The sequence below is a fragment of the Nelusetta ayraudi genome, unplaced genomic scaffold (assembly GCF_046127955.1).
Source record: "Nelusetta ayraudi isolate G7.1 ecotype Tasmania unplaced genomic scaffold, CSIRO-AGI_Nayr_v1 ptg000021l, whole genome shotgun sequence".
Taxonomy (NCBI): Eukaryota; Metazoa; Chordata; class Actinopteri; order Tetraodontiformes; family Monacanthidae; genus Nelusetta; species Nelusetta ayraudi.
In genome coordinates this window covers 2,237,631-2,253,303 of record NW_027466071.1, presented here as the reverse complement: position 1 = coordinate 2,253,303, position 15,673 = coordinate 2,237,631, and the positions used below count along the sequence as shown (strand labels likewise).

The 15,673-nt window shown below is 44.2% G+C and overlaps 1 protein-coding gene across 1 annotated transcript; it reads right to left on the bottom strand.

The window, feature by feature from the left end:
- Positions 1 to 11,569: 11,569 nt before the first annotated feature.
- Positions 11,570 to 15,658, bottom strand: LOC142889056 (uncharacterized). The gene is made up of 2 exons (XM_076027621.1): positions 15,480 to 15,658; positions 11,570 to 13,969 (listed from the first exon to the last, which is right to left on the bottom strand). Exon 2 carries the CDS (start codon positions 13,963 to 13,965, stop codon positions 13,258 to 13,260), a length of 708 nt encoding a protein of 235 aa, XP_075883736.1. The 5' UTR covers positions 13,966 to 13,969; positions 15,480 to 15,658; the 3' UTR covers positions 11,570 to 13,257.
- Positions 15,659 to 15,673: the final 15 nt, after the last annotated feature.

The following is a 15,673-nucleotide window of genomic DNA, read 5'->3' as shown; positions in this document are numbered from 1 at the left end:
TCCAGTCCTGGCTGGATCACTGATGTGGCAGGGATTGGGGGGGGTAACAGCTTCTTGACATGGAGCCATAAGTCAGCCGAAACTCTCACCATGGCGGCCACCAATGGGTGGTGGGAGATGATGAAATGAGTCTCATAAAATGAGCCAGAAGCTGCGTTTTAATTAACTCTAGAATTGCTCAAAACCTAAATATCACTGAGTATTTTTTTTTTTACAAGTAATCAAAGAGAAACATATAGCAACCCTTCTTGACAGCAAACAAACAACAAAAAGCAAAGGTAATTCTCGTAAATCTCGGAGGACGTGATTTTACAAAATTTAGGATTATGCCCTTCACACCATTCAATGCAAACACCTGAAAAATCGCAATTGTACTTTGTCAAAATTTTAGTGATGTTGCTTTCATTTTGTGAAAAACTAATGGAAACGCAGCTAGAGAGGCTCACTTGTTGTATGTCAAGAAAAGTGTGCAGTTTACTAACACACAGTTTGCGCTATGAGCACATTGTGAATCCAAGAAAACATGACGGTTTGTGAATCGAATGGATCCATGTGATTCTTATCTTCCTTGTACATAGTTGTCACCAAGGCTGGTGGTTAAAAATAACTGAACAAATTCAATAAATGGCCTTTAACTTTCTTCTTTAAAAAAGTTATAAGTTTGGTCCAATGACAAAAAATTAACAAATAAATAAAACAAATGAATAATATGAATAAATATAATAAAGTGAATAATATAAAATACCATGTTTATGGCATTTGAACTTAGTTATGTAAGTTTACAGATTAAAACATTATTACTAATTATCACCATTCATTATTGTTGATTTTATTGTTAACCTTACATACTTGGCTAAAGGAGTTTTGCACCACACTGCAAATCAAAGGCTTCTCTTGAAACTCTACTGGCAAATCAAACTTCATCATGAAAAATGTTTGGTTCTTCCAACTATCACATAATAACATAACATAATAATAAACAACAACAGAAAGTTGGAGAGCCAGTATTTGTTCCGAACAACAGCTTTGTGCTCACTGTGTTATTAAAAGGAAACAGAACGGAATGGTTTTTAATTGGAGCCTGATCATCCCGACATCCCAGACAGACACTTTCCCGAAAGAGCCAAAAACATGTCATTATAAATTATAGTCAGGGTTCTTAATCTCTCAGCCACTACACCGATGAAGCCAGGAAGTCCAGGATTTCTCGGCTTTTAAAACCCAACAAGACATGGCTGCCAACCAACAGGCTGCGGGTGACTAAATGCCGGTCATATATTTAGCCAGGAGAGAGCCCGCAGGATGGGGAACCTTAACATTGTGCATGCACTCTTTTTTTGGGGAGCACCGAGTTTTATTCGAAAATCAATGAGGACGTTTTTCCTGTCGAACCTGAGCAAATCGAAGCTGCGGCGTTTGTTCCCTCGTGTCTGAGCATCTGTGCTAAGTGATGTTGGAACCTGAGAGTAAACTAGCGGTGCATTAGCCTTGTTGGAACTCAAATCAATACTGCAGAATTGCAAGGCAGCATTATGGTGCAGCAGGCACTGCAGGTATCAGGTATCTTGTCTCTTCTGAACAAAAAAACAACACAAAAAAGGAGGAGCCAGAGACACGAGAGCGCTACTATTACAGGGTTTTTTGGCCAGGCTGTGCAAAAAAATATTAATGTGATCATCCTATCTCATTACAGAGCAGATATTTTTGGCACATCTTCCATCTGAACTCAGCGCAGCATGGAAACGGCTTTCCACTGTTGCGGTAATTCAATTTGACAAAAACAAAATGGGCAATTATTCAAATGTGAGAGAATAATCACAGGTAGCTTATTCCATTGAACCGTAACTCATAAACCCCTGAGTCCAAATTAGTGATAATATGTCCTGTTTACTGCTCGGAACAACTTTGAAAAGTTGTCGCGTCCGAATATCTTTACGCACATTTTGCATTCAAGTCAGGCCAAAACCAGACCAGATGAGATCATCCCTTCACCGTCCTAAAAATCTTCTCCTGCTCTTTGGCAGGCACGATGACATAGCATTTAATTCTGGCGCAAGATCAGAGGAGACATCCGAAGCTTTCTCTCTTTTTTCTGGCCGGGGGGAAAAAAGGAAGAGAACGGAACTATCTAATGTGGGACCCAAATATCTCGTGAAAAAACATGAGTCAGGTGAGTGTGGGGATCAGATCCAGGCTCACATTCATCTCAAATAACACGCGCCTGTGCCCTTCGGAGGAGTCGTGTACTTGTACACCCCCAGACTTTTGGCAAGAAAAAGGAGAACCAACCCTCCGAATGTCACATTTATGTTTATGTCAAATGCGATTTTGTTGTTGTTGTTCACGATCGCGAAAAAGTCTGTTTTCCAGAAGATGTGCGTAGGGACAGATGTCACAGCCACCAGTGTGAAACTTGGATGAGTTGCAGTCACACTTTGTCATCCACAGCATTACTCAAGAATGTTTAAAATATGTGGGTCTTTCCCAGCCTGTCCTCACGCAGCCTGTGTGGCCGGAACAGCCGGTGACATGACCGATCATTGGCCCAACAGAGACACAAGATTTTTAAACATGTTTTTATCTTTTCCTTGTGTCACAAAGGTCACGTCAACCTTTGACTGCTGGTCAGCCCTTATTGCGTTAGACTAGGCGTGTCCAAACTATGGCCCAGGAGCCATATGCGGCCCACTGGAAGTTTTTTCATCCGGCCCCCCGAAACTTGAAGAAATTATATGAATAGTCATTAAGTAATAACATAGCTGTATCCATCTGCTGCTGCTCCGGCCCCCTATGTCAAATTTTACAACCCATTGTGGCCCTTGAATCCAAAAAGTTTGCCCACCTCTGCGTTGGACGAATGTGTGGCACGATTTCTCACGCAAAAACGTGCAAATCCAGAGATGAAAATCTGGGAGTTAAGAGTTTTCTTCTTTTTTTTTTTGCATTAAGATGAATGCAACAAACATGATGCAATTTGTTGAATTGCCTCCAATGCAGCAGACACACTGCAGCGGACATTGTTTGCAAGCTTTCCATGTGGCTTATTGTTATTGACTCTGCCCTCAAAGGATGCTGATTCATCCAGTTAATTCTTGGCTCTGTAAAAACAAGGGAAAAAAAACAGTCCGTCTTAAAAAGATGTTCTGCATTTTCAGTTAAGTGAAATTGAATGTGGCAGGCTGGTCTGAGGTTTTCAAACTACTGGGATTTTCACTCACAGCTATTTCTACAGAGAACTAAATCCAATGCACAAAATATGTGTGTTTTCATTCTGTTTCATCCCAGTAGAGCCATTTTGAAAGGAGCATCAAGGTGCTGATCTCCAAGATTATTAAAAAAATATTTTGATCGCATTACAGAAACATGAGACTAGAAATATTATTCACCGATGAATGTTCATAATAACATAAACTAAGCAAATTCACGTTTCTTGTGTCACAAATACTTTTTTTCCATTAAATTTAATGCCAGCTTTGGACCTTAATTAAGAAATAATTAATTTATTAATCCCGAATTTCCTTCGGGATTGATAAAGTTTTATCTAATCTAATCTAAATTAATTAATTTAATTTTTCTTCTTATTTTATATTCATGCGAGGCCTTTGTGTGACCATTATATACACGTATAAATTAAGTCTAGATCGAGTTTGAACGCTTGGCACAAATCCTGAAATTCCAAAGATTTTTAAAAGCCGTATGAAATTGATTTGAGACGCTCCGTCCATCGGAGTATACGCAGTAAACGGTGACATGTGCGGCTGCACACCATTCCCTAGAGAATCACTTCCCAGTGAACACTGTGTTCCATACAACACACTGAGAGAAGCTAACCTGTCAGACGCAAGCCAACGTCACATGTCATTGTTGTTAACAGTGCAGACACACACACACTAAGAGAACATGCTGGAATGTGAGTCATTGAATCCATACACTCATACTCTAGTAGTCCTTCCATCTAACACCTCTGTCATATTCTGACTCTGTCCTGGGAGTCTTCTTTAGCACATTGTATATCGCAAAATGTATTGCCATGCCTAGTAATAGCTGCTGAAAACTAACTTGCTGAAAGCTAGTAAGTAAGATGAGAGTAGAGAGTTACTGACCAAAGCATCATGTTTGATTTGGTCTCTTAACTAAATGGACATCATTTTTTCAATTTCAAACTCGGCCATATAGTTTCATGGTAAAACATTTGTGCACAGCCTTGTCTTGACTGATTCAATCAGATCTAACTGATCCTATCAGCTTAAGTCTAATAAAGTGTGTAACATCATTAATTACGCTGTGATTAAATCCAACATTGAACTCCAGGTTTCTTCTTGTCTGCCCATGGCTCAGCTCTTTGGCCTTGTTACTTGTTTTTTGCTTGTATTTTCAGTTTGAGATCATCGTTCTTGCTCGATGGCAGCCTACTGAACTACAGGTTGCCCTGTGTTGCACTTGCTTTAAAGGACAATTTGGCAATTAAAAAACTTCAGAGGAGGACAAAAACACCACTGGGTTATAAAGTTCTCAGTGGGGTGCCGAAGCCGAGGGCTGGAACAAAGACGATGAGGTGGTCAAAGAATGTGCTTTGTTAAGTCCATCCATCCATTTTCAATACCCGTTTCTTCCTGCACTCGGGGTCTCGGGGTCTGCTGGAGCCTCTCCCAGCAGTCATAGGGCAAAGGCTGGGTTCCACTCTGGATAAGTCGCTAGGTCATCACAGGGCCACATGGAGACAAACAACCAGTCGCACTCACGCACACACCTGCACACAATTTAGAGTTTCCAATTCACCTCACATGTATCTTTTGGACCACAGATTTCTTTCCATTCCAGCATAGGATTTGAGTAGAAGTGAGTCCGTAGTTCGTGGCCTCATCTTAATGAAGTCAAGAGCTGTGGCAGTCGTGTTGAACTAACAGTTATCCTTGTGAGGGGTGTATGATGGAGAGAGCAGAGTGTGTTTTCTCCACAGTGTCGCTAGAAATGAATTAAGTCTTCACGAGAGCATCGTGACTTCATGCTCTGGACATGACAGCTTAGTGAAGGTGGACGGCCGAGCCATGCGGAAAAATATGCGGCGACGCGTTTCCCCTCGACAATGGCGAGTTTGTCATCGGCTCGTTATTCTGCTTCATGCTTCATGTGTGTGTGTGTGTGTGTTTTTGTTTTTTTTCAGTATAACACACAGATTTGTGGTAAATATTATTGGATTATGGCTGTCTGAGAGTTGGGGCTCATGTTTTGTCTGGCTTCCTTCAGGTAAATATCCAAAAGTGCTTAAACACATTGTACTCTCCCTCCAAGGATGGTTTTGCAGGTTGGCAAAGTAGCACATGATGTTCTTTGTTGCGGGGCTTGGAGGGAAATTCAACCAAATACAATTAGACACTCCCTTGGAATTTTTGCACTTGATAATTTCTGTGAAGAACAAGATTTTTTTTTAAATGTAATTTCCCATTTTGGACATTAGGATTTGAATCATTTATCTTTTTTTCAAGTATGAACAACATCATGTGTGTAAAATTATCTTCATTTCGCGAAAAGCTGAAAACAGATCAAACAGGTGCTATATGATTTGGCGAAATCGAATGCGAATAAAGTGGATAATAGTGTAGTTTGTGATTGCGCTTTTGTGATAGTACATACCGGACATAAGGCGCAACATACACATTACATGCATTGGCATGCCTGATTGTGTGAAAAGCATGGTGATTAGTGGCCTTCAATCTTATTTTCTCTGTTTTTGTTTCATGGTAGCAATTATAGCAGAGCACCAATCAGAGTGGCACAGCACGTCGCTCTTGAGATCTGCACTTGTGTCATTTCTGTCGTCATCTCAAGAAGCGAGGAAATAAAATGTATGAAGTTGGCCTCGTGAGAGCCTCCGTACGAGCCTTAATTCATTTCCTGACTGATTTAGACTAAAATAAAACTATTTTTGATGATGACGGTTTTGGATTGTACTTTCATTTCTACATCGCTGTGTTGCGTCCTCTTCTTGTAAATGAGGCATTTTTTTTCTCGGTGTCAATTGGGTGACTAAGACGACGCAGCAAACTGTCTCCATCTTGCCGAGGCGTCGGCTTTGTTGCGCAGCTGCGTACTAGCGCATTGTCACATGTTGATTGCGGCTTCGATTAAACGTGCAGAAATAATCGTAATATCAATTAGCGGAATCCTGAGACTGCATGCAAGTCTGTGCAGTGATTAATGATACTTTGCTGGACTTAAAACGCTAATGTCTGTAATGAATGTAATTACAGCATACAGTTAGAGAGAAAAAAAACCCCGCCTCGCTCTCATGTGACGACGACATGATGGCTCTCCATACGTCCCCCTCTCTCTGCTGCATGCATGTTTTATGTACATGCCAGCGGTAACTAACAGCTTTTCCTCTGTCTTTGATTACCCTCCCCGTTTGTGATTAATTTGGAGAAAATTAGGTTAAACCTTGCAGACCGTGCAGCCATATCAGACAGTGTAGCTCCTGTCTGAGCTTCACTGTGTTGCTGCCCAAACCCAGCTTTATATCATATTTGTCATCATGTACGTGATGATCATTACTATTGTCTGCCACACTGCCATGTGAAAGCAGAACAAACTCATTTTTATTCATTTTTTTTTCTGTCGTAAAAATGGAAATCTGATGATAATCATGTTTAACCAATTTTGAATGAATTCAAAGCAGAGCCATTTTTTGAATTGATAAATACATAAATCGCAAAATGCCAGCTGGGGTGACAGGAAGCTGGTGAGAGATATTTGTTCCTGCAAACGTTTTAGTTGTCTTTTCTCATTGTAGGATCAATATCAGGTGTCATATGTAGGTTTGAACATTAGTTTTTGGACATTAAGCTATGGTTGTACGATTGTGTTATTTGAGTTTTTTTCAGGCCTAAACTGGTATTTCTAAACAAGAACTAAAAGATTTCATTACAGATAACTTCACCGTTTGGGTTACATAAATGTCCTACAATCATGTTTCACTCAACCATGACCTGGTTCATTTTTAAATCAAATCAGCCAAATTCTGACTTGTACTCATTCCCATACTTTTCTTTTCTAAAATGCCACCAAACTGTTGCAGAATGTCTTGGCAGGGCTCGTCTGGGAGGGAGCGGGTTGCTCACTTCCCCTTGATTATCCTTTCAATTAGCCAGTTCACATGGCCCGGGGTCATAACTTCACCACAGCCACTGCTCTGTCTTCATCCCAGGTCATTAGTCTTAGGCTCTGCTCAACAACAGAAAAAAAAAGAAAAACAACATACCAGAAGATAATTTGTTTTCCTGTGAAAACTGAATGGGAGGCCATAAACGAGAAGACGATGCCGGTTCGAATCCATTCCCTGGCCGACGCCGGCACCCAAGTCACATCACAGACCGGGAATCTTCACGCTGTCCACCTGACCTTGCAAATCGCTTTACAGACAAATAGGCCTGACAGGAATGTTTTCCTTGGGATCATGTTGTCCCTCATACACGTCCTCATACCTGATTTATTCCAGCACGTGGTCCGAGATAGGTCACAGGATTTCACTTACGTATTACTGATTAGTACCTGCTGCTTCAATCTGTGCGCAGTGTTTCATCTCGCATTATGTAATATTACGATTACTCTCACTATCATGCGTTGGAAAACTTCTGCTATGTTTGTTTATGTACCGTGCAGTGAGGTCTAGAGTTTCTTTCGTTGTCCTTATTCCCACCGGCCACAACTGACTTGACACGCCAGATAGAAAATTTCATAAATGTGCAAGATTTTTGTAATAAGAGCCATTCTGTGACTCATTACTCTAACAAATAGCTGAACTGTTGAATGCTTGGTCAGAACTACTGTAATAATATTAATACATTAGACTTGTAGCGCTTTTTTGGACACTCAAAGACGCTTCACATAGAAAAAAACACAATCAGAACAACAGAACCGGATTAAGCATAGGCCGGTTTGACCAGGTGGGTTTAGAGGAGAGATTTAAAGTTGTGTAATGAGTCCGAGTGAGTCACAACTATGGACCGAGCACTTTGATCGGCATTCTGTTTGTGCTCTGAACGACAGTCACAATATCGCTGAGAATTCACATATTATTCCACCTCGCAGATTTCCCAGTCCTTCACGTACGCCACATCCACAACCGAGGTCCTAATGTCATTAACGGAACAGGGCCAGCTGCGAGCTGTTGTTGTTGTTGTTGTGTACTTCATTGTGATTGATTTGGCTCATGATTTGATTTGCTTGTGACTGCATCACACGTGGTTCAGTCGTTCAGTTTGGTGGCACTCCCTTTGGAGTAAAGAATATTTACAAAAATGAAAACGCAAAAAGCCCGGTGCCGTTCTGTGTTGGGTTTGCACCGTCTCCCTGTTTCAGTAGCTGCGTTTCCATGGCAGTTTTTCGCAAAATAAAAGCGATATTTCTCAAATTTTGATTTATTTTTTTTTTTTTAGACTTAGGTTTGCTTTTGTTTCAATACGCTTGTTTGTTGTCAACAATGGTTGTTATATTTTTCTCTTTGATTACATGTTAGAAATATTCCGTCTCCTTCTCCATCCAACTACAATACCGCCGTTTTCGCTTGGCCGTGACCCCGTACGTCACGTCCACTGACGTGTAAATGTGAAAAAAGTGTTTCCACGACACTTTTGTGATATACCACTGTGATATACCTCTTTATGGTACCACCTTGCGAGAGCGTCGAAACCATATTTGAGAGGTTCTTCCAAGTTTAGCTCTTTCCATGACCAGTTTTCTATCGCGATATTTAGGCTTTGTGGGTTCTCTTCGGTTTCTCCCACTTCCTCCCCGCGATATTAAAAACATGCCTGAGAGGCAAATTGGGAGCTCTAAATTGTAGATCAGTGCCTACTGAGTGGCGTTTACTGCCACCCTCAAATCAAATTCCCCATCTTGTTCTGCAGATTGTGCAGTGCCATGTGGAGAGGACAGCTCAGCGCCACAGCGCAGACACCGCTATGCCAAAGCTGTCCCGCCCAGCAGCTACACACATAGGACACTGGCCAGGGCCTTGTTCTCCATCTAACAAGGTAAACATGCTGCTCACAGAACACTGGTTTCTGCCTTGGTGGTTCTTCTTACATTATTGCATTTATTCACTTTCTTATCTGCTGTAGAAGAATACAAAGTCATCCAAACACTGCAGACTTTGCATGAAATGCATTTTGTGTTTTGTGTTCAGCATTTAAAGGTCAAGTGTGTAAGGAATAATTTTATTTACATAATTACAAAAAAAAACCTTTTCTGAGTGTGTTTTGGCCGGCAGAGAAGTTAAATGAATAAACAATGATGACACGCACAACCAGTTCGCACAATCCCGAATATGTGCATCCACTGTTGTCAGACAAGGTAATATGAGGTCATCGGTAGGGAGATCTCACACACACACACACACACACACACACACACACACACACACACACACACACACACATGGGCAGACAAACTGCTGAACCGCTGTCAAGTGTAATTTGCAAGTTAACCCAGTTCAGTGTGGATTTTGCCCCAGTATTGAACTCAACGGTCAAAGTTCGAGAAGATCTAATTATTCTTAATCTGAAAACTGAGGTTGTGTCCTCGCACGAACACCACTGGAAACGTGCCACATACTGAAGAGACAGAGCGACGGCTCCATTTTCAGAGCTTTAATTAAAAAAAATAATAACCGCAATCACCTCACTTAAGGTCCTTCTCCACCGTCAATGCGTGACATTGACGTTGAGATGAGAGGTGAACCCCCGGAGCAACAACAACAAGGCAGCCTCTGTTTGCTCCGTATGTGAACATTTAAGACGCTTTTATTAGCACCAGTGTGGCCGTGTCAAACCTTCCAACAAGCTTTTAAAGTCTTTTTGCTACCAGAATAAAAACACAACACATTTAAAAAAATAAATACCAAAAAAATATTAGCAGAGCATTCTGGGATTTGTAGTATTAGCGCTACATGATGTGTTGTAACCCGGCGGGCCAGATATAATGACGCTGAGGGCCAGAATTTGGCCCGCGGGCCAGAGTTTTGCACATATGCGGTCGCGCATTGTTGGTTATGACTTTTCGTCGCCGCCAGAGGGCAGTATTTGATTCCAAATGCGCACTCGTGTTTCGGGGAGGGGGGAAGAAGGTGTGGAGAAGTGGCGCCCTGTGCGCAGCCTCGCAGGCTGACCGCTGCTGAGTGCCACGTGCTGCACACTTCCGGCGCAGCGAGCCGAGCGTAGACTTTAGTCTCAAGCCTGCGAGCCAAAGAGCAGGGAAACAAAATCCTTTTTTTTTTTCTTTTTTTTCTTCTTTTTTTTACCCCACCACGTGCTACAAAAAAATGCGGCTGTCCATTAACCGCATGCTGTCAGTCATGTAATTACAAATGCCGTGTTACGTACGTGTGGTTAGTGTGCAGTGTGTGTCGGTACTGCGCTACCAAGGGTGTTGTCCCCCTTTTTGCGTTTTGCTCCTCGTGCTCTTTTATCCTTTTGTTTTTTAATCTCTGTGCCGTTTTATCAATTTTTTAAAGGTGACATCACGCAAATTGTCGTTTTAAATGTTTGCACGCGAACAAGAAGTTGACTTTTTCTTTGACAAGACCTCCAACTTTTCGGAGGAAGCGGGTATTGAAAATGGATGGAATGATGGACAGTAGGCCGTTTGGCCCAGGGCGACTGTGGCTACACATGTAGCTTTTACCACCACCACCAGTGTGAATGTGGTGCCCAATTAAATAGGATCCATGGCAATAAAATAAAAGACTCAAAACGATGCTTCTAATGTGATTTTGTGACCTCATTGATGGAGACAGACCACAGACCTTGTTGTGATCTCTCTCTGACTGAAACAAAACACAAGAAATGCTCCCGGCCCCAAAAATGAAGACTCAGACAAAAGAAAGTTCAGGCAATTTTACTGTATTATTCAATAAAATCTATAAAATATTTCACAAAAAATACAATACATTATTACTTAATAATAATCTCATTTCCGAACAACCTCATCCTTCACTTGCATTGACATTGTAAATCAGCATTGATAACATACAGCTTGTGCTTCACAAACCCTTCCCACACACACTCAATTATAAATAACACTGCAGCTTTCCTGCTCTTTTATATTCAGAAAATTATACCAATGGAAAAATAAAAATAAAATAAACATAAAATTGGACTTTTTCATTTCACAGGCAGAACCCTGAAAGACCCACTCGTTGTTTATGTGCGCGGAGGAAAAACAAAAACAAGTTGTTGTCAGACGCATGCATCTCGCTCTCCTTACGCCTTGTGGGATTGGCCGGCTCTCCGAGTCTGGGCAAAACAAGCTGCAAGCCCCGCCCACTGGATGAGTGACGCACACAGCTTCCTTCCACCCCTCCTCCTCCTCTTTCTCCACCTCCTATTTTTCACCGCCCCTCCTCCCACTCCTTCTCCTCCTCCTCCTCCCCGCTCCCCCGTCAGCCTGTCAGGATACATTAAGCTCATATGCTACTAGTTTTCACTGAGCGCAAGGGTGGTGGGTGGGAGCGGGAGGGAAAAATGGAGCTCGGGAGAAGAAGGAGGAGGAGGAACGAAGGCGGCTGTGGCTCTTCTTCTTTTTTTTTTACATAACACCCCGCCAAACTGAATAAAGACGGTGGGCCGCACAGTAGTAAGGCACGTGGTCGCCACGACGCAGCGCGGGAGATGCAGGGAAGGAAGGAAGGAAGGAGGGAGGGATTTGCTTTGGTTCCGACAGGAGGGGGCTTTGGATCGGTCCAGGGTGGATGGAGCGAGAGCTGAATGATTTATACAAACAACAGACGGTCCGTGGCTCAATGCGGTGCAAAAGACAGGAGTGTCCAGATAGACGGCAGGCAGGCAGACAGGCAGACAGGCAGACAGACAGACAGACAGACAGACAGTCGGGAGGTAGAACCAGGAGCCAAACGGCTCGAGCATCCGCTTGGCTTCCGATAAGAAACAGGTATAAAACTGAGCTATAAACTTCCCAACGTCACAGTTACAAACTTGCGCCACTCAGGCTGTAAAAAAAAAATTAAATAAAAAAATACACGACAGACGCGCCAGTTTTACAAATTCACCCCTTCACGAAACGCGAGAGCTGCTGAGTGAGAGGAGCCAGGACTGGGACCATTATTACATTACTGTTGTGAAATACATGGTTTGGTTTGGGTTTTTTTACACTGCATTCATGACGTGCTGCATTATGGGACGAGCTGCCAAAAGAGAGAGACGGTGGCGAAGGGGTGAGGCGACGACTCCCAATTACACGTTAAAAACTCCCGCGGGGAAAAAAAACAACATAGCAAAACGTCTGCGTACAAACGGGTCATAAAATCGGCTGCAGTTTGTGACTGATTTTCCATTCATAAATAACACGAGATAAAGGCATTTTCTTGTTACCTTCATCGACATTTCAGCCCCTCTCAGGCTTCTCCTGCCTGATAATAAATACACAGACCTATCATGCAACCACTCAGCTGGCAGCTGGCATCCATGGCTTTTCTTTCTTTTCTTTTCTTTTTTTTTTTTTTTAAAGGTCCTCCACGATGAAGCGATAAATAAAAAAACTAAACAAACGCCTTTGCCCTCCCTGCTGGCAGAAGCGTAACCTCGTAAGTAATTGAAGGGATTTCAATTAATAATCAACCCAGGGCCGATCTAACAGCCTGGAGTGACGCCACCGGCTTGGTTTCTTTTCCTCGCTGGCGATCGGGATTCACTCGCTGCCGTTGCATTCACAGACACTTGGTAGAGGGGGGGGGGGGACACTGACGCGGCAGGAAGGATATTTAGGATTTCCTCCTCTTGGCTACCAATTCGATTAAATACATACAGATCCACCTTGGATACCCTTTAAACTGCTTGTATGGCGTAATTGTGTTTGATCCCGCGAGTGACGACACTTTGCGTAGGCGTTGCACTCCGCCGCTTTAAAGGCCACAAACAGCGTCCACGCGCGTCGGAATTTGAGGCTACAAGCGCAGTGTGTTTGCACTGCGACGTAGAAATACTCGTAAGTGGAACACGACTGGTGGATTTGTCCTTCATAAACTCAGGTTTGCATAAAGTCGGACAGCTCCTTTGTAGTTGCTGGCATAGTTCCACTTTTCAGTCACTCTTTTGCTTTACCTGAACTGAACCGAGTTTAAAATATCAGGGGGAAAAACAAACAAACAAACAAACAAACAAAAAAAGACGAAGCATTAAGTATCCGAGGTCCATCTCGGCCTTTAGCTGCGATCACAGTCGGACCTCCTCCGTGTGAAGTTCATCAGGAATTGACCAGGATCTCCATGATGTGGTCCAGCTCGTTAAGGTCCATGAGACACGACTGGAGGCCGCCGCCGCCGCCGGGCCCCGAGCCGTGGCCGGCTGAGCGCACCTTGACATCTTCGTCCGTCCACAGGGACACGCTGACGGGCCACGAGGGGCCCGAGGGCCAGGCCAGAGGCAGGTCCGAGCTCTCGTACATGGACGTGTCAATGTCTTCGAAGATGTCGTCCAGCGCCAGGTCGCCGAGGTAGCCCACGGCACCCACTGCGTCGCTGAAGGCGGCAATCGCCGTGGCGGGGAAGGCTTTGGGCGGGTCGGCCTCCTGCGGAGGGGGTTGCGGGGACGACGGCGGGTCGTCCCCATCGGCGTCGGCGCACCCGGGGCACGTCAGGGCCACGCCCTCCTCCCTGTCGCTGTGCATGTCCGCCTGGATCTGGCGCAGCGTGTTGATGAGCAGCACGGAGCGGCGCAGGCTGAGCTCCACGCCGGCCTGGTAGTGCTGCAGCTTCTGCAGGCAGAGGCCCAGCACCCGCTGCCGCTGCTGCTGCAGGTGGCTCGCCTCGGCCTTGCTGGACGCAGCGATGTCTGGCTGGCGGTCCTCCTCATTCTTCTCCTTTCCTGCAGCCGCAGCAACCGGGAGGGTCTCCACCTCCACCTCCAGCTCCTGCAGGCAGCTCCACTTGCGCTTGACGCCTCGACCCAACATTGGCCTGCGGTGACACACAACCAGTTACACTCGAGCAAAAATGACCTTTTTTCCATAAACTTTTTAAATATAAATATACACATATATATACACACTACCAGTCAAAAGTTTGGACACACAGTGTGGATTAAATGTCTTTCCTTTCATTCTCATGACTATTAACATTGCAGTTTCTCACTGAACAAAAAGTGTAAAATAAAATGTAGATTTAAATTCCTTGCTGCATAATTACATACATCTTGCTGCAGTGTAGAAAGTTGACTCAACTTTCTACACTGCAGGAGGAGGGAGGTATTGAAAATGGACGGATGGATTTTAAAGGATTGCGAGGGGGTCTGCTGGAGCAGAGGAAGCTGGAGAACCTGGAGAGGACCCACGCTGACACAGGGAGAACATGCAAACCCCACACACAAAAGCCCCTGACCACTGCACCACTGTGCTGGACAATACATCACAGTCATGGATATTTTTTTAAAAAATGTTCACATACATATTCCGGATGTATAGTATGTGTGTGGATGTTACGTCAAATGTTAGAGTCCATAGCGGCCCAACAGTCAAAAGGTTTGCCCACCCCTGGTCTAAGGTTGTTCAAGTCGACTGAAAGGAAACTAGTACACAGCAGAAACCCGTTTTGGTTTCATTTTTTTTTAAATGTCTACTGAAAATGCAAAGGTCTCGGTTGATCTTGACGAACGGATTTGTCACGACATCATCGAAGTCGTCAAATAACGTTGAAATAACGTACACTCGAGCGCCGTCGCCGACCACTCGCGTTCGAGAGGAGCTTTAATTCCTGGTCTTGAAATGCCATTGGTGGAGACGCTGCGTCCGCTTGACTCACAGCCAGTAGGGAGGCGGGGGGGGGACTTTGCATTGACATGGAATAAACCCCGGCGTTCAATTTATGTAACAGCGCCAACTAGCCGGCACGGCTCGTTTCGAAATGACGAGTCAAGTAAGTAAGTAAGTAAGTCGCGGAGATACACGATACCGAAAGTGTAGCGAAGTTTTACAGAGACGCTGCGTCGTTCTTTTTGAATTTAAAGTGCGTGGGACAGCCGTCGCTACTCGTTGGACTGAGCATCGTCGCGCTCACTTTCGACTCGTTTTAACTCATCGACACAGACACTCGTCTTATCTGTCAAATTTGTGGCCCGAATAACAGGTGGCTTTTCAATGGAAGCCCAGACACTGATGAGAATTTGACCTCCCCTTTACACCCGCAGCAGCACGAGACCTTTAAACGCCGCACAGTTTGAGATAAGAGACTCGACAAACGTAAACAGCAGCGGCAAAAAAAAAAAAAAAAAAAACCACACAACAGTTAAACACCACATCCCACATCTCCCGCTCGTTGGTATCAAACCACCGTACTTCAAGCCTCCATATGAACACCCCCACCAATCCCCTTTACTTCCAGCAGAGCCTCGATTTCAACCAAGTTGGGAGGGGAAAACATGAAGGGTTAAACAGGAGACGTTTCGACGAAGACATAAACTTGTCAAAATCACCTTTACGTGTCCTTGGAAAGTGTCATGAGCGGGGCCAAGTGGTCGTGTTTCACCGGCTCGTCGAGTTCGAGTCGCCGCCGCCGTGTTCCCTCCCTGCGTCCGAGCCCCTGGGAAGATGAGGAATGTTCGGGCGGCCAGTGAGTCCGCAGCGGCGGCGGTGTGGCGGTGGTGGGTGGGGGTGGGGTGGAGGTAGG